The sequence below is a fragment of the Sinohyriopsis cumingii genome, chromosome 14, assembly GCF_028554795.1.
Source record: "Sinohyriopsis cumingii isolate HCF-2022 chromosome 14, ASM2855479v2, whole genome shotgun sequence".
In the NCBI taxonomy this organism is placed as follows: Eukaryota; Metazoa; Mollusca; class Bivalvia; order Unionida; family Unionidae; genus Sinohyriopsis; species Sinohyriopsis cumingii.
Window position 1 is genome coordinate 87,886,447 of NC_142974.1, and position 26,212 is coordinate 87,912,658.

At 36.7% G+C, this 26,212-nt stretch overlaps 1 protein-coding gene across 4 annotated transcripts in view; it reads left to right on the top strand.

Moving 5' to 3' along the window:
* Window positions 1-26,212, top strand: part of LOC149784321 (sorting nexin-17-like) — a 196,658-nt gene that overhangs the window by 133,545 nt on the left and 36,901 nt on the right. For 3 of the 4 annotated variants that reach the window (XR_016413845.1, XM_089932348.1, XM_089932350.1), the window contains 4 exons: window positions 1,808-1,984; window positions 6,794-6,871; window positions 14,620-14,709; window positions 21,477-21,530. Coding sequence is in view for 3 of the 4 variants with exons in the window: in XM_089932348.1 (XP_089788474.1) it covers window positions 1,808-1,984; window positions 6,794-6,871; window positions 14,620-14,709; window positions 21,477-21,530 (399 nt within the window). In the remaining variant the exon portion in view is untranslated. The remainder of the gene's footprint in view (window positions 1-1,807; window positions 1,985-6,793; window positions 6,872-14,619; window positions 14,710-21,476; window positions 21,531-26,212) is intronic. The other variant, XM_089932349.1, reaches the window with a different exon arrangement.

Here is a 26,212-nt window from a genome sequence, read left to right on the forward strand (position 1 = left end):
CTTCCTCAGTTTCCTGTTGAACCCCAAAATACTCATTCAAGTCTAAGTCTCAACATGTCATGATTCACGTGCACTGCTTATTCCGTTACACTCGGAAATGAACACAATAATGAAAGCTAAAGTTGTTTATTTGATGTACTGCTGTAACTGATCAAATGTACATCTCTGGGTCTTTCTGCCTCAGAATTCAAGCACTGTAAATATCAAAGCCTTTGATCTTGCCGCAGCATGTTCTTTTGATGTACTCTTATAATGGTGACGACGGGGGGGGGGGGGGGCTTTCAGCCACTAAATTCTGTCATTGTAAATATCAGCACAGCTAACTGATCAACACATTTTCCCACTATGCAGGTGATTGAAGGAGGACTGGCAAGTCTTTTAATTTTACCGCCCACCTAAATAAAAAAAATTGTCGTCCAAATACGCGTGATTATAAGCGTTTCCGAGACCTCTGTCAGTTTTCACTAACATGAACTTTGCCAAAGATTCACTTCCTTGAATCAGTGCTTTGCTGCCTCTCTTATGCCAGATTTTTCTCTTCCATAATGCTGTATTAGGGTTTTAAGTCCAACATTCCCATAGTCTGCTTGTTCAGACATGGGTATCTTGCATAAATATAACCGACATATTATCCATCCAACACGTACATCGGACTCGCACTCAACATCAATTTTGGGCTCAAAATCACACACTGGTATTTCCAGTGACAGTTTCCCAATGTCCAACAGACCAATATGCATGAAATTCATTGTCTTCATAGCTATCACCAGCCAGTATTTGTCTGAAGTCAAACCGTGTTGTGATTCAGCCATTTTGGTTTGCTGTGTGGCCCTTAATCGAAACACGCATTTGTAAAACTTCCATGATGAAAGTAGGGCTAAAACTACCATAAAATGCTTGTTCCAGAGCCAAATGAACCAATCAAATTTAGTTTAACAGCCATTCATGTCGAACCGAAGTATCCGGACATCTGGATGTCGTATCTTATCAAGCGTTGTGAGACAGCTGCGGCAGCGCGAATTACGTCGCGAAATGCACTTTTGAAGTTAAAAGTTTAATAAAAATTGCATACTGCGCAAAGCACATTTTTTATATGCGCGACGTTGACGTAATTTGCTGAACGCGTATCACTGCTTTAAAAGTACGCAAAATCGTACAAATTACGTGCACTCGCGTCTATTGGCATTGATTGATTGGATTTACGTCGCGTGCGCCCAGAAGGGCATGTGCGACGGGTTTATTCCCGCACAGGGGGGATGCTAAATGTTCCTGGGGGATGGAATTAGTGCCACATCCCCCAGGCGTGTATGTGCTCAAGGAACACTGCTAATTTTAGCTGTCAGGTCGTAGGACTGTATGTCAGACCCAACGTTTTATTCACGTTCGACCGCTAGGAGGGGGTTAGATGCGATTTTAAATATATAGTTTTTTTTTTTTTTTTTTTCCTGACAACCCCACCAGCGATTTCTCATTTTGTTAACACAACACACAACAGAAGTGATTTTCCTAACTAACCTTCCACTGTCAGAATCAAAATAGTTTGAAGCACAACCTCCTACAGAAGATTTTTCGAAGTGCCGTCCCCTGGGGGGATATATGTTTTACTGGAACAGCCCTTACATTTTTATATAAATGTATGATAAAAATTTTTGTATGTCACACAACAACAGTATGAGGGCCATTTAGTGTTATCTTGTCCATTCTTATATTCATTACACCTGGGGTATTGTTATGGGATATCTGTATTCCATCAAGACAATTCTAACTATTGATAATTTAAGAGTAAAACTCTGTCTGTTTATTTTAGGGAATAATCAAGGAAGGGGTGTTCAAAATCACCAGGATCCGATGTTGGCGTATTACAACAACAATCAATAATGAGTCAGGCACATCAAATAATTCTTCCCCATCACAGTTGGAGCTATCCTTTGAGTATTTGATGGCGAAAGATAAACTGCAATGGGTCACTGTGTCAAGTGATCAGGTATGGTTCCAAATATATACAGGCAAGAACACTGTTAATGGGAGAATGGAGAGAGTGGATATACAGGCTAGAGTACTCTTACAGGGAGAATGGACAATAAACATGCCTCTGAAAGACTTCTCATGATGTCTAGCTGGTCATAAATGAAACCGGTGCCTATCTCACAGCCAATATGGCCATCATAGCAGCTATCATGAATATCTTGTTCTTCCTAAACAGTGGTTCTTCCTGGGTTATTCCAGGCTGCTTGGTTCATCCTTAGAGCACAAAGAACTGGGTATACACCTTCCCCTGCTCTGTAACTTTCACTGGCTACCTGTTCCATCCAGAATCAAAAACATAATCTGTTCACTATGCTACATTTTGTTGACTGGCTTCAGTCCTGTATGTCTATCTGAACTCACCCATGTATACACCCTGTTGCAACTCTATGGTCTTACAATTATTAACAAAATAGAGCAAAAACCAACAAGTTTTGTAAAATTCAACAAAAATAAACTTACAGGATAGTGAATTAAATCCCAAATAGTCCTATAGTTGTATATATTTTTATGGTTTAGCAAATATTGTAAAATGCTCAGTTTCTAAAGATTAGGTGCTGTACAAAGTCCACATTATTATTATTATTATTATTGGTATTATTATTATTATTATTGGCATTACCCCCACCCATAAAAAACCCAGAACCAAACTTCAGAGGTTTCTTACGATGTCTAGATGGAACTGAATAAAATTGGTGCTGCTCAGACATCCAGTATGACCGCCAATCTGGCCATCAGGAAAATCTTATTATTTTTCCAGACTGAATGATCATATCAACATGGGTTTTTCACTAGAAGACTTCTTGTGATGGCCAGTTGATTGTAAATGAAAATGCTACCAATCTGACCCCCATTATGGTCACTGCAAAGATCATCTGAAAGATCTTATAGTTGCTACTTCTCCAAGATGCTTGGTCATGTTGACATTATGCTTTCACCAGAAGACTTCTTATGGTGTCTAGTTGGACTTAAATATCTATTATGGCCTCTATGGCAGCCATGTAGGAAATCTTGTTATTTTGGGGGATTTTCACAAGGAGACTTCTTATAATGTCTTGTTTATCCTAAATTAAAATGTCGCTTTTCTGATGTTCAACATGGCCACCATGCTGGCCATCTTAAAATCTTATCACCACTCATCTTCAGTGACATGGGGTTTAATCAGGAGAGTTCTTATGTGACTAGTTGGTCCTAAATTAAAATGATGCAAGCTGACCATGCCATATTGAAAATGTTATTATCTCTTGATCTCCCAGATGGATTCATATATCAACATAGGGTTTTCATCAGTAGACTTTGAAAGAGATGCACGTGGATTGTGCAAAATTAGTGCAAATTCATACAAATTAGTTTAAAGTTATGCATGTAAAACTGTACTCTGTGAATTATACAAGTTTTATTTATCTTAAAGTGTTTGTCATGACAAAATTCAGCCACTTAGCAAAAGTCTCATTCCACTGGTTGTGACATACATTTATGTAGGGAGCTGCTTACACATGTGGATACTTTAGCTTGACATAAATGGTTGTTTAACTAAATTTGATTGGCACCATAGGTCCAGGAACAAGCATTGCCTTAGTTTGAACCTTGCTGTTATCTAGGAAGTTTTACAAATGCTTGTTTAAAATACAGTCTATCTAGGAAACTCCAAACAACTGGCTCCCAACATGGTTCATCTTCAGGTAATGTAAATCATTCAATATTGGCTGATTATAATGATGATGACAGTAATTTTTAAAGTTTTGAAGTATATCAGATTATTGGAGCTGGGAAAGTATTACTGGAAATATCAGTGAGAGATTTTGAACCCGAAAATGGTGTTGAATGCAAATCAGATGTACATGCTTAATGGACAGAAACAGATGGCATGCCAGCCATCCTACAATTTAGTAGTATTTCCAAATATAGGCAATTTAGAAGGAGAGTGCAATTTTCATTTCTTTTTCCAATCAATTCAGCCTGAGGATTCTTGTGCCACAAATCTCCATAGTACTGTAGAAGTGTAGATACAATGAATAAACAAGAATATAAAAAATAAAAAAAAGCAGAATATTCATTTGATCAAAATAGCTCTGTTTGAACAAGCCGACTGTAGCATTAATGGACTTAAAATCCTAATAGAGAATTATGGAACCAGTTAAGGGTTTTATATAAAGGATAGCAGTCTCACCCACTTGTCACCAAAATAAATAGGGAATAGAAAGAAATGGAGGAAAATGGCCAAGTTCAATATTACTTACATATCCAGCTCTCTTCTTTCCGCTCCATGTTATTAGTGCTACATTGAAATCAAAATCCTGAAAAGATGTCTCCTCTTGTTGTATAAGCATTATTCTGTTGTTTTGTTAGCCTTATCTGATCCTTATCTGTGCATGAATATTGTACTGTGCTGAGACTCCCCTTTCACAGTCCGCTGTCTGAAGGAGCATATGCAAAGCTAGCATAGTCAGCTTGAACAAGTTGGGAGACTCTTCTTTATGGTTGTTATATACAATTTTCCACAACTCAGTAGTATTTCTATTGAATGTTATGCTCCAAAATAAGATTTATCACTAACACGAGCCTCTTTCTTGAATCAGTGCTTTGTTGACTACTATATCAAATTTCTAGCAACATCTCTGCTTCTTATGATACCCAGTTGGTCCTAAATGAAGATGGTTTGGCTGATACATTGATTCTTGAAAATCTTGCTGTAGCTATTCCATGTAAATGGATGGTCATATTGACATGGATTTTTTTCCAAAAGAATGAAAGTGATGTCTGCTTGGTGCCAATTTGATATGTACATCACATCAACCAATTTGAAAATCTTGTTATCATTATGAGTAACTGAGATGGTTTCAACACTCCACAGTTAAAATGAAGAAATGGACTTATCCTGGATTCCTGGAAATTATTTTTGTGCATTTGAGATCAGTCCCATTTAGGGACTCATTTCTCTGTTGTATAAGAATAGTTGCTTAAGAATACTCTCCAGTTTTAAATTATCCATTCTTGCATAGAATAAATTCTGCAAGCCAGTATGATGATTGATTTTGCTTTATGAAAAATGAGAGCGATGTTGACAGTCTTCAGAATTCATAAATGGATAATGAATGAATGAAGCATCTGTTTACATAGGTGAAGAAATATTTAATTCTTAAACAAAAACCACAACATGAAGCTAATTTTTGCTGACATCTGTTCCATTGAAATTCTGTGTGTGAGTATTCATTAGGGAGACCATGTCAGATCAATCCAGATTTGGGGAATGGCCAACTGCAGTCAACATTCAAGACTATCTTTAAATCAGGGAAATTCAGAGAAAAATATAAAAATAGATTTAATGAAGGCATCAGAGTAACTTTGCTGGTTCCATATATTTGCACACATACACAGAGAATATCATATTTGGAGGATTTTCCATGATATTCAAATTGGTGTGAAAGAACTAAGCCAAGTTTATGACATACTAGAATGATAGAAGGGACAGCTTCAGAAGGTTGATGGAATGGTGGTGTTTTGATTATAGGGAAAAAAAAATATTTTTTAGATTTTAATGTCTATATTCTTCAGCAACCACCTTTGATTATATTAAGATACATTTTAAGTGAAATATCAAACTTAACCGCCTATTATAATGGATCATATTGATGAAACACTAGTGGCCTATAGCTGCAAGCAGTGAATGGTTGCATCATCTTGGAAATAATTGTTTATGTCTTTTACTGTGTCTTGAGTGTAGTAGTGAATATAGTGGAGAAAACTGGACAAATGGGAACGACAGTCTTGTCTGGTTATTTTTATAATTGAAAATTTTTTGTAATTTGTTTAACTGTTAACATGAAACACTTCCCTCCCCATGTCTTTCTCTCTCTCTCTCTCTCTCTCTGATACACATATGAACACAGTGTACAGATATTTAGCTTTGAATAATCACTTTGTAGATATAGTAATATTGTTAGACTTAGAGTCTGCACTAATGCACAAAACTTACAGAACTTTAAGAACCTAAATGTACTCTGTCCATTCCCTCCATGAACATTTGAGGGGGGAGCATGAAGACATTAGTTAAAATAGAGACAAGCAGTTTCATGTGTTTGAATTACAAAGTACATTAGCCACCATTTTCTTAGTGTTCACTCATTTGGTTGGTCATATGATTATTTTTAGCAATAAAAATAGTTAATGATGCAATTTAATCATACTAATAGTTGATCATGGTCACATGATGGCATTTTCACAAATGAAATAACCAGTTATTTGAAATATTCATGTTAATTGTAATTATGTTATGATCATTTTTCTGCCTGCTACAAATAAGGATGGTATTTACTGTCATAATTAAAGAAAAAAAAGGAAAAACACTGATTGAATCACATTTTTAAATGAACATTCAGGTTAATTCTGAAGCAGGTTTCATAATTAGATTGCATGCCATTCTTTATCACATAATAAAGAGATTGCTGTATTGCAGAAATCTGAATACTTTTATGTGTTATGGGTGCAAGTTCTGCAGTCTGATGTAAACTTGTATAACCCCATCATGTTATCAGTTTGGTGCATGTACAAGTCAATCAAAACAAAATGGGGGCTAAATGGTGTTCATTGTTTTAGCTGTATTTAGCAGACGGTCTCTCAAAGATATAAACATTACAGCAGCAATGATGCCAGTGTTGTTGACATTTTGATTCTTTGTTCAAGATTTTAGGATCAGATAAAGTTGGATTACAGCATAGAATAGTTTGCAGGTAAAAGAGCAATCAGGAGGAATGTTTTTATTTTTCAGGCCATACTTATGAGCATGTGCCTGCAAGGAATGGTGGAAGAGCTGATTAATAAAAAACAAGGAAAGAAAATAAAAAGGGTTTGTAGAATTTGAATATCTACGTAAATGTATTGATAGTTTGATGGCTGTATCTATCAATCTGTCTGTACTCTTTATCTTTTGGGTTTCTTTTGAAACCCGCCCAAAGCAGCCCAGGTTAGCTGCCTGTGTGTTCATGGGAAATGCATGATATACTGTAGTATGACCAATTTTTGTGGTGTACCAATTTTCATGGATTTCATTGTTGCCCTACACCATTAATGAATGAAAAATTAGCCACATATGATGCCCCTTCCCCACCTATTTTTTTTTGTAATTGACGTTCATCCATATTAGAGGGTAGGAATTGGACCTACCTGACTAATGTCTTTCTTTTGGCAAACAGCATATTACAAAGCAAATTTTTCAATGATTTTAGGTTATATATTAAGAGCATTATTTCTTGGAGGTAAACATGTTTATTTGGCCATTTGACCTTGGAAGTTTCTGGAAAGGATCTTGTTTATGAATTTGATGTGAAAATGACCTTCATCATGGTTCTGTTATTGTGTCTTAGTTTTTTTCAATATTAGGGCTGTTTACTTTGTTAACATCAGTCTCTAGAGGAATCAGTATTAGTTGTGTTAAGGTAATATTTGAGAGGATTTATTTATTTTAAATATTCACTGGAATTACAAAGTGCTCAATAATAATTTCTGACTAAATCACTGATTTGGGATTTTTGAAGTGTTTTAGAGACATTTTTGATTACCATATTTGCCAGCCTATAAGATAATACTTTTTTTTACCAGAAAATCGTAGCTCTGACTTAAACTCCAAATTGACCTATATATGGCTTATGTAATCCAAATAGTTTTATCCAATTGAAATTCATATTATTCACTCACCTGATTACTTGTCTTACTTGTGTACAAGTGTAGTAAAATATTCCATTATAAATTAGTACCACTGGGTAAGCAATTCCTTTTAGTTTTAGTTACCACTTCCATTATCCAAGGGGCCCCAGAGTGGCCGAGTGGTCTAAATCGCTCTCCGTTATGGATCACTGCCATCTCACCTCTGTCTGCGCCAGTTCAAGTCTTGGATTCAGCTAGTATGGGTATGTGAGAAAGATTGCCAGTAGCATCTTGTGGGTTGGTAGTTCTTTCCGGGGTTGTCCCGGGTTTTCCTCCACCAATAATACTGGCCACCATGCATAGCCTATCATGTGCTGAAAAATGGCGTTAAACCCTACAGCAACACCATTGAGTACAAAATACATTTAAAATACTTCGTTTGAAACAAATTAGGTACTTTTAGTTACATTTAATGATCCTGACCAGAAAGGTTACTGAGTTACAGATAGGGTAAAATTCATGATGCTGTGTGAAATAAAGTGAAAAAAGACGAAGCCCAGCTATTGATCTGGCCTCATCTTATACTCAGCATCAACTTATATATAGATAAAGGATGGAAAATTTACAAAATTTGTTAATTTGACCTAATACTTTGCATTGACTTAGACCGGCAAATACTGTATATCAAGACTGTGCATCAACACTGTCAGGCTATTAGTATATTGCACTTTCAATATTGGAATTAAGTTGGAACACCACTGGAATTCATTCAGAATACTCGGTACTTTTGGATATATGATAGAATTTTTAATGCTATTTGGGATTTAATTCACATTAAGTTCTTTTTAAGTTTTCCCTTTTTATTCATGGAAAAAAAGTTATTTGTTTAATTGTACAAAACTTGGTTTTCGCTTTTTTCTGTTACATTGTTTAAGACCATAGTGTCTTAACAGTACATGAAGTAGGCTCAAAGAAAGGAATGATTCCATTATTTTTCAATTGAGTTAGCATCTTCTGCATTTTGTTAGGTTCTGAATGCATCAAATGTTGACACTGGTTATTAACTGCATTGAGCAAAGGGCTGCAAGTCACTTGTTTGGTTCATATGTAGATAATGACATTAACCAAACTGATAGGAAGATATCAATAGATATACTTTAATAACCAATTAGGTTTGTATAGTTGGCACCATCAACTAACATTGATGTTGAGTGTAAATGATTGGCCTTGATAGATGTTTGATTGGTGCTTATATATGTGGTAATATTGTTGTGACCATTGAAGCAAGTGACATTTGTTGTCAGCTTATTTTTTTCTTTTGTGGCAGTTAATGCATGAAGTTGCTACAGATATGCAGAAACTATAATTTAACTACCTGTCAAAATATCATTTTTTAAAGAAAACCACAAAAATTGAAACCTTTGAAAATAAATGATCCTAGAGGATCTTTGTTGGCATAGTTTTTTTCTTTTGTATTCATTATTTGGGGAATTTGTAGAGGTTGATCCATGACATAGTTACAGATATGCTAAAACCACAAAATTAAGGACCCATAAAAATGTGTTTTCTACAGTGGAACCCCGTTATAACGCAATGATTGGGGTCCAAAAAATTGAACCGCATTACTATTGGATCACGTTAATGCGGGGTTTTACAGCATTTTACTTTTTTCAGAGAACAACTCATTGGCACATAATAAGTGTATTCATGTCTAATGTGTATGATGGATAGGGTATCAACACCATTTACTGTCATGCCGTTGTGGCATGCAGTTCATCTATAACGCATGTAATTCCATTGAAAAATTGCACACATATTTACAGTATTCAATAATTTTCAGATCATTGTGTCTGAATTCAACGTCTAATATACAGCATAAACAGAGTATCAACACTGTTTACTTGCCATCTGATATAGTACTGTTGGGGCTTGCACTTAATCCATAGTATATGTAATTCCATTGAAAAAATTGCATACATATTTAAACTATTCAATAATTTTGTCACACATCATTATGTGTGTGAATTCAATGGGAAAAATTACCAGCAAAATTAGGTTAAGAAAGACGAAGCATGTGTACAGTTCATTACATTCCAGGGTCTATGAATGGTGTCTGTACAAATTTTATACTGCTAAAAGTTTCTCGTATGTGTTTCCATGTACATTTATCCATTGCAAATTTCCAATAATTAACGCTTGTATGCCTATTCATTTGAACGACTACAGCAAGAATAATTAACAATCAACACATGCTTTCAGCGTGCATATAACTTTTACTTCAGATTTTGTGAAAACTAATCATTGCGCAAAGTGCATAGAACGATTTGCATTTGTGAACTTGCTTTTCCATAACAGTAAATTATTTTTATAAAAAATTGAAAAATAATAACCAGTTCATAAGCAAACCCCATACACATGTAAAACCCGAGAACTAAGTGCAGTAGGCCTGCAATGGTCACAAGTCACATTTATAAAAAAATTTAAGCTAAACGCATGTACAGTTTCATACCCTTTCAATTTCCAGCTAATAAAGTGGACATTATTTACTGGTCAACTGATTGCATCTGATAACACCGCCAAGCCCAGCAAGCATCTTGGCAGCTTTTGTTTTTCTTAATGTTTATTAAATTATGAGAATCTTTTATCAACCACTGCATTGTCTGCTGCTTGGTTGTGTATGCAGTTAAAGAAGAAACACATGTCAGCTATTGTTTGAGCAACAAATGTATACAGAATAAATTGAAGACAATCACAAAGACAACTCACTGGCTTTACTCATGGATCAGTAATAAGTAACATTTCCAATAATGTTTATTTTGGCATAACACTTCAAGAACCTGGTGAAATTGTTAAATTTCAGAAGACAAGCCATGTCTAGTTTCAAATTTATATGCAGACTTTTCCCCAAAATGATAATAAACATTTTAGACACTATTTCTCGTAATTTAAAAAAAGTATTTTTCCAAGTACGAGAAAAATACATGTACATGTATTTAAAATTTCAGGAACCACGCCACGATCTTATTATATATCATATTATATTCAAATTCATACACGATCTCTTCCCCAAAATGATAATAATTTTTTTTTGCACAAAGTGCATAGAACAAATTGTGTTTGTGAACTTGCTTTTCGATAACAGTAAAATATTTTTATTTAAAAAAAGGAAATTAATAACAAGTTCATAAGAAAACCCCATACACATGTAAAACCTGAGAACTAAGTGCAGTAGGCCTGCAATGGTCACGAGTCATGTTTATAAAAAAAAATTAAGCTAAACGCATGTACAGTTTCATACCATTTCAATATTTACTGGTCAACTGATTGCGTCTAATAACACCGCCAAGCCCAGCAAACATCTTGGCGGTCTTTGTTTTTTTAAATTGTGAGAATCTGTTATCAATCACCACATTGTCTGCTACTTGGTTGTGTATACAGTTAAAGAAAAAACACATGTTGGCTATTGTTTGAGCAATGATTGTATACAGAATTAATTGAAGACAATCACAAAGACGACTTACTGGCTTTACTCATGGATCAGTAATAAGTAACATTTCCGATAATGTTTATTTTGGCATAACACTTCAAGAACCTATTGAAATTGTTCAATTTCAGCAGCCAAGCCATGATCATATTAGATTCGAATTTGTACGCGAACTCTTCCCCAAAATGATAATAAACATTTTACATGCTATTTCTCGTACTTTAAAAAAAAGTATTTTTCCGGGTACAAGAAAAATACATGTACATATATTTAAAATTTCAAGAACCACCCCATGATCATATTAGATTTGAATGCATAAGCGATCTCTTCCCCATAATGATAATACATTTTTATACACTATTTCATGTACTTTGAACAAAAAATATTTTTTCATGTGTGAATGAATATATGAAATTGTGGGGGCCATGCCATGACCGTGTTATATCTGAATTTGCATTATAGCGGAATGCGTTATAGTGGGGTTGCACTGTATAATCCATGAAAATAGAGATCTATGAAAATATATGAAACTACAGGGGCCAGTAATGTTTTACAAGACTAGAGTTGTTAAAACCAAAAGGAATATTTTTAAAAGTTTCCTTAAATTTTTTAAAGATGAATTTAAACTGCATTCTGAAGTTTGAATTCAGTATTGTTCACATTTAATTGACAAAGGTCTTTGTTATGTAGATATATACCATAATGATACATGCAGAGCTATCATCAGACTGTCTGATGAAATTATTGAGAAATAATATATAACATTTCATCTGATTTAAAGATTTGAGTCTCCTTCCAATCATCAAATATTGGATGTTTTTAAGCCCCAAAATGTGAAAAGAAAGATGTATTTAGGGGTTGTTCGATATTTTTTATTTCGTATTTATTCAGCTCCATTATTGATTTAAAGGAACTTTTTTATTTTCCTATTATTTCAATACCATTTTATCCAAGCTTCTTTGGATCTGAACTACAACTAGGGGGCAGGTTCAACATACACGCCATGCCAACTTTGTGTTTCAGTACTTGATGAATCGTCAATGTAACATTAACTGCATAGGTATGATATTTCATTGACCCACTGCTAAAATAAAAGATAGAAATGATGTATAATCCTGAAGCATTTACTAATTTAGAAGAATATTGATGTATACATGATTACCATTTAATTTATTAGCTCTACTAGTCATTGACCACCTGAGCTTATTGGAAGACCAATTGTTCATCATAATCAGCCTGTGTGTTAGTGCAAGTTTGTTTTTGACATAGTAATAGGTGTCATTTTTTGATGGCAGCAATATCATCAGTGTTAAGATTTTGTATTTAATTTTTTGTTTGCATTATGCAGGGAAGTTACATCTTGGTACAATCTGTAATGGACAGTGTGACCCCGCTATAACATGGTAGTTGGGAGCCATAGAACCTGACCGCGTTATAGACTGAACTGTGTTATAAGCAACCAGGTCAGTTAGCTGAAGAAAATGATGCATGTACCCCCAACAAATTGCGAGGGGGTATGTAGGTAATAAATGCAGGCAGTAAGATATGTGCTTCATTGGCACAGTTACCATCTTAAATTGATGCATATTAAATGAGAAATGCACTTTAGTGAAAACAGAAAACATATATAATAGTTTACTTTATTTAGAGAACCACAAATTGGTACATATATGTGAATACCGTTTATATGTACATGTCTAATGTATAGCATGAATAGAGTATCAACACCGTGTACTCACCCGCGAACCTCATGATATACATTGAATCCACAATACAAATGATTCCATCGAAAATATGCACACACACAGCTTTAAAATATTCAAGAATTTTGTCACAGGTCATATTGGTCTTAATTCAGTGGAAAAACATAGCACAATCATGTAACGAATGACAAAGCACATTTACTTTTCAGTACGTGCCAAGTCGGTAAAAGTTAGTTTGCGTTTTAAGCTGCTGTTGGTAGCGTTCGTAAGCATAAACTTTTACCCTACAAAAAGAAAACTTTCACGGCACAGTTAACATAATCCAGTCACATTGGAAAATGCAAAAATCCATCAGATTCCATCACTTTTATTTAAGTTTGGTACTGACTTCCTTTGATGAAAAGTTCTTTGTTTTATTGAAAGATTGTAGTCTGCTTTCTTTGATGAAGGGTGCATGCGTTATTGAAGTCACTGCTAAAGGACAGCTTTGGAGAACCAAACAAATGCCCATTTCTTATTGTGGTGGCAACATCAAATAATTGTATTGTATGATTGAGACAGATTTTTCTTCCATTTGCTGAGTTTTCATAACAGTCGGTGCTTCAAAAGTATTCTTTTTCCTTTGAAATTTCAGCAAGCAGTTTTATCTGGATACATTTTTTAAAAAAATTTTGTCATTTGGACTATTCTAGGTACTGTCCCTCCCTACCTATTGAATAAACCAATAAGTGAGATGTAGTTTTTATTTTTTATTTTGTATATTTATTTTTTTACATTTGTGGTAGCAGCATGATGCTGCCTTCCACGAATGCATCTGAAAATTAACAAAGGGTCAACAGACAATAGAGACGCAAGTGTTCTGGTCTGATGATGGATTATTACAGAAAATGTGAGTGTTCTGAAGGATTTAATTCTGAGGTAAAAGAAGAGGAATTTTACTTACAATCCACATAAAGATGTCAGTCTTTATACATATATTAATTACTAGTGAGCAGTCGAAATTCCGATGTAAGATAAATTACAAGATAATACCCGGTCTGGTTGATCTCTGTTACCAGAAATGTCAGCAAAAAAGCAGATATTTCACAACATACAGTACTCATGCTAGATGTCAAGATAAGCAGATTATGATATAACAATGTACTGTTTAGATGGTTTGTCAATATGGACAAAGAATTTGTTTATATAACAGTATATAAATTTCAGTGCAATTTATGTCAAGTTTGTGTCTTCCTTTCATGGTGCCTCTGAATTTCTGCACTCCAAACCAGTGGTTGTATATAAAAGTTCAAACAGCCAATGTTGCCAATAAAAAAACATCACCACTTGGTATATTTTGCCGCCAATAAGGAAAAACAATCCAAGTTTGTGACGTTGGCAAAGACCTACGTGATCCCAGAATAAACTTTTTATGCATTATTTTGTGTACCTTTTAGAAGAAAAAACTACTTTTTTATGTACGAGAAAAATACATATAAAATCTCAGGAGCCACGCCAAGATCATCTTGTATTATTCATATGTGATCTCTTTCCCCCAAATGGTATTAAACTTTTAAAGTATTTTTCTTCAGACTTTTAAGAAAGAATTTTTCTTGTTTTTGTGTACAATACATTCCGGGAGCCACACCATGACCGTGTTATATCCGGATTCATGTTTTAACAGAGCGCGCTATAGTGGAGTCACACTAATATTTTGTGGTGTCATTTTAGGAAATACTATATATTTTCTCAGGTGTTTTTCAAGCAAAATTGTATCCCTTTCAGCCTCAGGACAAAGTAAAGAAAACCCGGAAGGGACTACCCAGAGACAGTAGTATTCTGACAGGCATCAACAGACAAGTTAGTTCACCAGAGGTAAATAATTTCAAATGTTGAGATCTTCACTCTACTTTGGTCTTTAAGTTAGTGTCTGTACTAGGTTGTCACAATGTTAAGTGTCTGTACTAGGTTTTCACAATGTTAAGTGTTTGTACTAGGTTTTCACAATGTTAAGTGTTTGTACTAGGTTTTCACAATGTTAAGTGTCTGTACTAGGTTTTCACAATGTTAAGTGTTTGTACTAGGTTTTCACAATGTTAAGTGTTTGTACTAGGTTTTCACAATGTTAAGTTTCTGTATTAAGTTGTCACAATGTTAATTGTCTGAACTAGGTTTTCACAATGTTAAGTGTCTGTACTAGGTTTTCACAATGTTAAGTGTCTGTACTAGGTTTTTGCAATGTTAAGTTCCTGTGCTAGGTTTCACAATGTTAAGTGTCTCTACTAGGTTTTCACAATGTTAAGTGCCAGAACTAGGTTGTCGCAGTGTTTGTACTAGGTTGCCATATGGTAATGTCTCTATACTAGGTTTTCATACACTTAATATGTCTGTCCTAGGTTGTCACATGGTTAAGTGTCTATACTAGTTTTAAGTATGTGTACTTTTGTTGTCACATGGGTAAAGGATTTTGATTCTTCTCGTGAGTTTGAAAGTCATGCAAGTTTCTTTTGATTTTTCATACATATCTGTGGTTGAAATGCCATCACAGGTCAAGTTCCCTCCCACACTCTGTTTATAACATTTTGACTAGAACAAGCGAGCTTTTGCATTCTCCTGATGGATCCTCCACCTGTGGTCGAGGTGAGGGGATCTGAACTCAGTTCCATTTTTGTATTTAGTTGTCAGTGCATACCTAGTAGTAGATTCATGCTCCCATTAAACCAGGCTTCAAGCCTTGTATTTGGTTCTACATTTTATTAAAAACTCCCTTTCTTGACATTTTAATTAGGAATTCAAACAGAAATATCAACTAATAATAGCCCTATCTGTGCAACTATTGCCTTGAGCCTTCTAAAAGTATACATATATCAACCACTTTTGTTTTCATGTCAAGGTCACTAGATAGGAAGTGGTGGAGACCAATAGTATTGGTCAAGCACTGTATGTGCTTGGTATATTTCTTGTTGATATGATCCCTTTATTTCTTCTTCGAATACATTACCCAGTCATAATACCTTAGGAGTACAACCACTGCCTCGCATATCCAGCCCTCCCAGATACTACTTTTAGCTAAAGGGAGCTAAAAGTTGTCTCCTGACTCATGTGGTGGTAGGATGGAGTGATCTCCCCTTGCCTTTAAGACTAGGTGGCAGTGAGTAAGGATATACCAGTTATTAATTCTGCTTGTGTGATACAACATGCTCTTTTCAAAACAGACCCCACCATCCATTTTCATCTAACCGCTCCAGTGGCATAACAGTTAAAGCATCTGCCCCCCCCCCCCCCCGGGCCGAGTCATACCAAAGACTTAACCAAAAAAATGGTAACATCAGCTGCCTTGCTTGGCACTCAGCATTAAGAGGTTAGTGTTAGGACTGGTCGGCTTGGTGTCAGGATAATGTGACTAGGTGGTACATCATGCTACATGTCTGCGGCATGATGCCCCAGTGCTAGACATCACTATAAACTGCCACACTGCAAACATCATAGTGATATGATTGAAAAAATATTATAGCTATGTTAAAAATCCAAGTCACACACACACACACACACCATTTTCATCTTGGCATCCTTTCACTTCAAGGGAAGTATACTCCATCTCTATTTCCAACTTCTCTTTGTGATGTACTAAGAGCTTTGTGGGTGACAGATCTCGTCACTCTTCAGACTCACCTTGAGAAGATGATGCTTGTTCTCAAGGAATGTCATCGATTCTGGACTACCAGATGTCATGTAAAGATTCAACCTTCCAGGCCTCCTTTGAGGAAGTATTCTGCCTTTTACCCCTGGAGTTTTGCCCACCTCACCCAACACCAACATCAAACTGGACTAGAGTCTCAGCATCTGTTGATCTTATGACAGAGAAGGAGGACCCTGCCTATAAGTTACTCCTGCAGTCAGGGAGGGTTACAGACATTCTGAACTGTCTTCATCACCAGTTGCAGGATCCTAGCATTAACAGACTTTTCTTTACTCAAAAACTCCATCCTTCTCACTTCTGTCAACATTTCTACCACTGTCACATGCCAACCTTTCACTTGGAAACCCCATCAATAGACTGGGATATATTCCTCTTTGGGGATGTCCAAACTGCACTCCATTTATATGGATTGAGTGGTCTTTGACGATACTCAACAGTTAGTGCATAATATCTCTATGGGCTCTTTGTCTGAACAGGACTCAGTACAAACAACCTCCACCTTTGTAAAGGAGCACTATAAAGCCAGGCTGTGTACACAACCTTTATCATCCAACCTTTTGTTTGACAGCCAGAAAGAGGTTTGTAACAGGCCACCAAAGAATCAAATTTCCGTAACCCGTTGCCAAGCGTCGTTACAAGTATACTACAGGAAATCAGGAATGGGATCCATGAAACACCCTAAAGACACAAACTTCAGAAAACAGTCCTACAAGAGATCCATTCGGCATAAGCCACAGTGATCACACACCAGAGCTAATAAAACAGAGAGGGGAGCCTTTTGTTCATCTCAGCATTTCTCATCTTGACAGCCTTCTTCCCCCCACAAATGATGCCATCTCCAATCTGCCCTTTCTAGACATCTGGGTAGAAGGAAGGCTTCTTTTCTTCACTACTGAATGGGACACAATTTGCCACAAGGATAACTGGACTTGGCCAGCGGTTTACAAAGGACTGTGCATTAAATTAAACACTCCTCCTCTGCTGTCCAGAGTTCCGACATTCATTGATGTCGCATTGGATCCAACCAAAGCCACCACATTACAGAAGGAAATAGATAGCCTTTGGAAAATGGCAGTATAACTTGTTTGAAACAGTCTCTCTCCAGGATTCTATTCCAGACTCTTCTTGGTTTCATAGGCAAATAGACAAACAGCACTCTACGCCCCCTCATCGACCTCAATGCCATCAATTGCATCATTCATGCTTCTTGTTTCTCAATGGAAATGCCATCCAAGAGGGAGACTTTGCCATTGTGCAGACTTAAAAGAGGCTTACGTCCATGTCCCTATTCACCAGGCTTCCTGGAAGTTCTTGTGGTTTGCCTACAAAGGCATATTATACCAATTCAGGGCACTACCATTCTGCCTCAATATCAGCCCCTGGGTCTTCACTTGTCTCATGAATAAAGTCATAGCACATGTCCGGGCCATTTCTATGGCGGCAACATCAAAACTAAAATTTCAGGTAAGTTCTATTTTACATCATGACATGATAACCCTTGTCATAGTACTTACCAATCTGGGCTTTCTCATCAACGAGGACAAATCTGACCTTGTACCCTCTGAACAAATTGTTCATCTAGATATGGAGTTCAACACACAGGAAAACATGTTTCGTCTCCTTCAGGACTGGGCATTGGAAATTCGCAACATGGTGATTCTTTACTCTTGAGGGGAACCGAATCAGCATTGAATTCCTTCACCTCCTAGGTTTACTCAGTGTGGCAGCAGACCTTCTTGGCCTAGGTTGCCTTTTTATGTCCCCATTACAGATGCTTCTTCTCTCTCAATTGAGACCCAAAGTTTGTCCACTGGACCAACCTCTAACCATCTGCTCACAACTGAGGCACTATCTAAAGCCTTGGTACAACCTTTCGTGGCTCAAGGCAGGTATACCTCTGCACCTACCACCGCCCGAGATTACCATTTGTACTGATGCCAGTATGGAGGGCTGGGGAGTCCACCTTCTACCATCATTTTGGGAATCCAGTGGTGCCTGGTCTCTCCACAAACGACTTATGCACATCATTCTTCTGGAAATTATGGCCATTGTAAAAGCCTTTTACTGGTAGCAGAATTGCATCTCTGGCAAGTGAGTCTTGATTGTGTCCAACAACTCTACGGTAGTGACTTGTCTTAAATGATGGAGGAACCAAGCCCTCAGACCTTTGCATCATGGTGTGGGCCTTTCTAAACTGGTGTTATCAACAACAAATCCACATACAGGTTTGCCATGTACCAGGACGCCTCAGCATTCTAGCTGACTTGTCATGAAATGATCAACTGATTCAGATCTGTACCCAATGGGACTGACCATGAGAGGACCTATTTGCGACAAGGTGCAATACCAAACTCACAAACTTTTGTCTCTCACATCCAGGATCCAAAAGCATGGGCAGTCGATGTCCTATCCTTAGATTGGAAGAACCTGAGCACATATGCCTACCCTCCAACACAACTGATTCTGAGAGTAATACAGAAAGCAAAGAAATCAGCCTGTCATCTCATCCTCATTGCACCACTCTGATTGGAGAAGTCGTGGATCAACGACCTCATTACTCTTGCATCGGAAACCCCGTTGGAGCTTTGGGTCTTCCCTCATCTACTCAAACAACCATGATGGCAGTCATTTCATACCTGTCCAGAGCTCCTGAACCTACATGTCTGGATCATATCAAACAGGCCCTCAGACGTAAACAGTTCTCACAACCAGTCATAGAGAGAATCATTTAGGTATGATGGGCCTCCACTTAAAAATATTTTAAGTCAAATGGCACATTTTCACCCAGGTGTGTGCAATCAATCATATTTTACCTCACCGTGCATCGATACCACAGATAGATAATTTCTTCCTCTGGCTCTTTGAAGAAAGAAAATTAGCTCAAAATACAATCAGAAGCTTCCGCTCTACAATTGCTGACACCTTTCATCGTCATGGGTGTGAAGATGTCGGACAAAATAGGGACTCATCCAAGCTACTCACTAACTTTGAGTATACACGGCCTAAAATGGTAACCCTCTGCCCCAAGTGGAACCTATTTTGGTACTAATCTGGCTGAACAAGACCCCCATTGAGCCAATTGCATAGGCATCTCTGGCACATCTTTCCTACAAGACCTGCTTCCTCATGGCCTTAGCAATGGCAGGCAGAATCAGCTAAATACATGTCCTGTCTGCAGACCCCAATTATCTGCAGTTACAACAAGATGTGTCAGTCTTATTCATAACAGCTTCCTCGTTCATCGCCAAGTCTCCCTTCCACAGGTAACCAGACCTTTGTCATGAAACCTCTAACTTACCTGGACACATCAACTGAAGGCCAGTCATATCTTTGAGGTGGTACCTTAAGCGAACAGAACCAGTGTGTCAAGGGAGACCACACCTTTTTCTACCTCTTAAGTCAGGACAAGATGATATATCAGCTCAGACCATCTCATCCTGGATCAAGTGGGTTATTTGTTCAGCATACAGGGAAATAACATATCTTGTCTCATGAGGTTACTGCAGTTGCCACCAGCCTAGCAATTGAACGCGCAACTGTTCTCTAATCGATATCATTCAGGCTGTGAGATTGGAGTCCACATTTTCTAGCTTTTTTCTCCAAGATCTGTCATTTAAAAGGGCCCAATTCGTTCTGGTGGTACCTATCTCCACAGCTCAACAGGTCACGCTTCCAAGTTGATTGACAGCTTCTTAAAGACATGGCTTCAGGACTTCTGCTGGATTTGCGGGGGGAAAATCTTTTCCCTTTTTGAAGCTGCACCCTGACAGATGGAGTCCCCTCCAGTTGGATTACCTAGAAGCTGTCTCAGTACCTTAGGGGACCGGAGTTGGTATCTCTGGGGTAAGGGGATGTACTTCCCTCCTCCTCTTACTTATTCTCCAAAGGTATGATGATTGGGTAATATATTAGAAGAAGAAACCAATTTTTTGTAGTAAAATATGTTTCTTTGAATATACTTAATCATAATACACATGCACCCTCCCAGCCTCCCCGCAGTTACATCCATAGGGACATGCCTTCGGCTCCAGTACTACCCGTAATTATAGGTATGGGGAGATCACTTTGCCTGACCACCACTTGAATTGGCAGACAACTTTTTGCTCCCTTTAGCTAAAAGTAGTATCTGGGAGGGCTGGATTTGTGAGGTAGCGGTAGTACTCCTAAGATATTATGCTTGGGTAAGTATTTTCGAAGAAACATATTTTATGTGGAAAAAATTGGTTTTCACTTATTATCTTGATCCATCTGTTGACTTAAGTTGTAAGAGTATATATCACTGACTCTCTTTATATGCCATGCTTCTCCCTCTCAGTGTCGCTAGCTGCTTCAAGATATGTATTATGTTCCAGGTCTGCTAAGCCAGGTAACTCCCACTTCTCAAATATCATGAATCCTTGCCTGCTACCAGTAGGCCACACTGTGTTCTGAGTTGTCCAATAGCAATAAAAGAAATAATTGTCGTATAGACACTGCCTGAAATTCACTGATGATAATATTTGTTAATTTTGTTAAAATTATTGCTGAATCTGATTTTGTTTCTTGAACTGCTGAAAAAATAGGAAATGCTGTGCAGTAAATATTTCTGGGTCTTGTGTTTTGTTGTGGTCCATGATTTTGGTATATCATTTGTTTTGTGACTTTATTCATTTTCATGATTTTTTATTCTGCAGGGCTAAGTTTTATACCTTTTTAGGACAGGCCCCAAATTACGGGGAATGAGAGCTTTCTCACATATAATAATGTTATTAGTGGTTCTGGGGTATTTGTTATTAAAGTCATTTGATGATCCAGATGAAAATTTAGATCAGTCTGCAGTTTGTTTGAAAATCCTATGTGGAAACTAAATCAGCCTGCACATTGGCCACTTTTGAAGTATCCATCACCTGTATAAAGGTATTAATTTAAAAATTTGAATATCTTCTTTTCATATGTTTTTTAGCAAACAAAATCAGACAGTTGGTCAGTGAAGAAAATTTTGAATCACAGACAATATGTAAGAATTTATTTTTGTAGCTGTGATTTTTTTTGTAGACTAATATTGTGTGTCTCTTTCTCTTTGCTGTGGTTCTAATTGTAACTCTGAAAGGAGTTGTTCATCGTGAGGATGTGAAAAAACATAATTGCATTGCAGTCTTGCATGCTTCAGACTGGAGATTTTCAGTACTTTCTGTGACTGTCAGTCAGTCTGCAGTATTTTCAAACTAATTTAAAAAGAAATTTTATTATACAAGAAAATGCTTTTGTGCAGGTTATAAATAAAATTCACATTTCTCTATCAAATACATTACCAGATTACATTAAAATTAGGAAATTACTCAGCTGCTTGTGAATCCAACCTTCCTGAAAGTCGAAAAATGTCATTCAGTTATATTGAAGAAAGAAGTAACACATATAGACTAATTCCTATTGTTCCTGCTGGGGGTCACCTGTATCGCAGATATTTACTAGTGTAGACATTTGCTTGCAACCTGATAACAGTGTTATGTATATTTGATTTGCATTATTTGTTGTTTTTTTAAATTTATTATATGCTGTGGTTATATAAAAATGTATCTTGTAGCCTACCTTGTCCAAAATCAAGTTCATTGTGTACCATTGATTTTTTAAAATTCTGAGACAACTAATACATAGCTAATATTTTCTATGATTATGGGTTTAGTATTATGATCACTATCAATAGAAGTAAACATGTTAATCTTTGAGTCATGGACATTATGTTTACCACAGTCTGTATTACAATTTTGTAAGCAATTTTACCTTGCAAACATTTGGAATCTTCTAGAAGGAAATTTTCCACTGGGTAATAAATAGTTCCTGAATGATATTTGTGGTCAGCTGGCCGATTTACTGTTGACTTTACATGGTGTTTGGAAGTTGAAATAAATTCATTGAATATCAAGATACTTTTACGAAAATTACATACATAAACAGAAAGCAAGTCAAGCTTTCTGTTAGTATCTAAATTTGTGATTTATAAGTTCACTTTGCTGCTCTGTGCCTTGTTAAAAATGATAAATTTTGGTCATCGCGTATAGGAGAAACTGCCAGGATGTCTGTTAAAATGGGCAGAATATTGTCTGCTAGTGACCTTGTTGGGAAGCATATTTTGTTTTCTATAGAAAATGCTAGTTGTGACCTAGGTCAGGTAGAAGAGTATAAAATCTTGTTTAGTTGAAAAATTATTTATTCTAGCATTAACATCTGAGCAGAATCAAGTAGTATTGTTGTTGTGTAGTATTTTGATTCGGGTGAAATTAATTATTATTCTCTGGAAATACAAAGTGCTCCATAATATTCTTAGTGTTACCTGTTTAGGCTCTTTCAAACAGTAACAAAAAAAGAGTGAAGACAACAAGCTTTGTAAAATTTAACAAATAATTTATTTCCCTAGAAAATAAAGGTGAAAATGGGAATAAGGAACTTAAGTTTCTACGAATCAAATCCAAAAATAATCCAAGAATAATCCAGAATTAAAAAATAGAAGTCCTAGTAATAAAAAGTCCTAATGAAACTGAGTTTGAATCCTGATGAAATCCAAAATGGAAGGTGATGACCTATGCTGTGGTCAGCATGGTACTGATGTGTCAACAGTTCTTTGTTGAATCACAGAAAATAATATTCCAATTTAAATTCTGTTTAAATTTTGATAACTGTCTTTGCTCAAGAATTAATTTAGAACACTAGTATTTCCAGGGAAAACCAACTTGAAATCCACATTAATTGAAGAAAACAAAATAATTAGCCCCAAAACTGGTCACAACATAAAACGCCTGGACATCTCCAGTGTTAAGGCAAGTATAAATATTATTTCTCATCAACAATAAATCTAGCTGCAACGCAAGACAGAATTTGTGGGTCAGTCCTCTTGAGAAACCTAATTGATACATGTTATTTAACACATCCATGTATGGCCTTGAATCTACATTATGAATCGTACCCTGAGAAAGAATAATACATTTTTTTTAAAAGTTGTTTACTACAAATTATCACTGGTTCTGAATCAAGGTCAGGAACTAGGTCAGCATTAGATACAATGTTTCTGTAAAGTTGTTTACATCAAAAATATATTTAAAAAAATCAATAGAGTTATAGTAACAGTGCCTCTGAAGATTCATTTTTAATCATGTAATATTTTTTCAGTGGTATGCAAGTCAAAAGGTTCATGTGCCTGGTGTACAAAGTGTGTATTTTTCTAGTGGATTTATTTGTATTTCTGCATTGATTTTATTTCCTGGGCATTATTGTCCATGTGATATTGATTGGTAAATATGTAGTTTTCACTGGTATATTTGTATTGTGCTTTTAAACTTCAGTTCATAATGCAATTCTTGAGTTATCTCCATAATGTGAGTTCACCTACTTTAGCCGTTATTATATTTGTCTTGAGGATGTTGTTTTGTTTTCTTACCGCTTCACTGCAATCAGGTGCAGACACCTTAAAGCCTCTGAAGACAAGCATGAGATGTGCCTTGTTTGCAGGAAATGTTCTTCCTCACACCCATATAGAGTTTATGCATTGTGGGCAGAGACCATTTGGTCCAGTGTCTGAAAAAGCATTTGAAGGGCCATGTAAAATGGGCATGCACAGAGCCTTCCAAGCATGAAGTATTTACAATTCATCTAAATTCAAAATTAATGGCTAATACTTATGGGGGGTGTCGTGATGCCAATCCAACCCACTCTGGGCATTTCTTCTGATCCTATTGAAGCTACACTAAGTGATTCCACTCAGGCTTCATCATAATTGACCATAATATGCATACTACAATTAGCTCTGTCTTTGAGATTGTTGATGAGATTTAACCTAATTTGGTAATTCAGTGGCCCTCATTTTGGTTAGTTTTGCCAGCATTTTTGTTGCCACACTGGTACAAATCACGTACTAATGACTAGTATTCAGTTTGTGGTTCAAATTGAGTGGGTACAAAAGCAGACTGCACATAAATTGCCCTTCAACTCACTGTGCAAGCTCCTCTCACTGTAATCTTATTTTTAATCAGGTGAGTTATAGGTGGCTCTATGCCTCTAATTTTTACAGGCAAGCCAGTGGGGGAGGGATGTTTCTCCTCTCCTAAGTCTCCTGCTGACTGTCAATAACTTACTGTCCCTCCCACATGTAGGAAAGTCACCTGTGTGCTCCAGACTCCATCTATTCTCCAGACTTGGATCAACCTGTTTCAGAAGTGTTCCAGATCTTGTTTATCTTGCCTCCACCTTCATGACCAATATCCCAAATGATACCATGAAGGCAGATGTGTTACAGAAGGAGATGCTTATAAAGTGGGTGCTGGAGGTAGTCCGAAAACGAGACTTCATGATCTTTTATTCCAGGCTTTTTCTGGTCACTAAAGCTAACAGGAAATTGAGACCTATCAATGACTTGGGTAGATTCCATCAGTTTATTGCTGCCCTAAAGTTCAGGATGGAGATGGCCAGGTCCATCCACCTGTGTCTGCGACATAATGAATATGAAATCAGTCTTAACCATCCAATGTTTATTTCTTTAACCTGTTCTCATGGCATCACATCAGTACCTTCACTTAGCTACCACATTGTAATATTCCATTTCTGCATGCTTCCATTTGGTCTTAATTTCAGCTCTTGAGCCTTCACCAGAAATTTGAATTGCACCATATCTCACTTCAAAATATCCTCCTGCAGTGTCAATGATTTCACTAGACAATATAATACAAAAACATGGTAAGTTAGGTTTTAGTTCACAAATGACCTATGCCCCATTCCCAGTTTAGGCTGGATAGTGATGTCGGTTCTAGTCTCTTCTCAGCATTTCATTCATCTAGGTATAGATTTTATAATGCATATCAGCCATTCATATTCTTTTCAAAGGTATCATCAGTATTGTTTATACATTGTAGAAGTAATCTGCTACGATGTTCATTTTGGCAAGGTGAGTTTCTTCATCTGCCTTAGCTTTTTGCATCATCAGACCTCCTATGTTCTGTTTATAGATATCTCTTCCTGCATATGGGTGCCTGATCTCCAGTCATTTAGATGGGTTATAATCTTGACCAAATGAAGTGCTTCCTGCTACAATAGCAACACAGGAAGTAGTTAGCAGGGGAATACCTTTAGAAGCCCCTCCACTTGAGGTCATACTCTATATTGATGCCAGTTTATAGTGGTGGTGGGGACTTGATTGCTACCTGACTTTGTGACACTTAGTGGCAAGTTGATGCTGCTAGAAAAGTATCTTCGCTTTAGTCTCCTAGAAATAAAGGCCATTCTCCATGCATGGGTGGAACTTCATGACTTTTTTCCCAATTTATAAGTATCCTTACTTAACCCGTTCACCTTTTCCAAAATGGAATTATCCGTGGGTTTTGATGTGGCTCAACTCATTCAAGTTCAAGCCCCTGTCTTCCATATCACTGAAGCAGTTATCATACAAGACTTTCTTCCTGATTGCACCAACTTGCAGGATGAGTGAGCTGCATGCTCTTTTTTTGTTTCTAAGAACAGCTTACAGTTCATAGGCAATCAATAAATCATTAATTGCCCTCTCTCCTCGATCAACCAATCAAGCGGGTGAAGTTACAGGACCAAGTACATACCCTCAGATACTATGTGAGGTGCAGGGAGAATGTCTGGTGGCCATCAAAGGCTCTTCCAACCCATTGAGGCAAAAAAGCAAGATGTAACCCAACAAGCACTGGC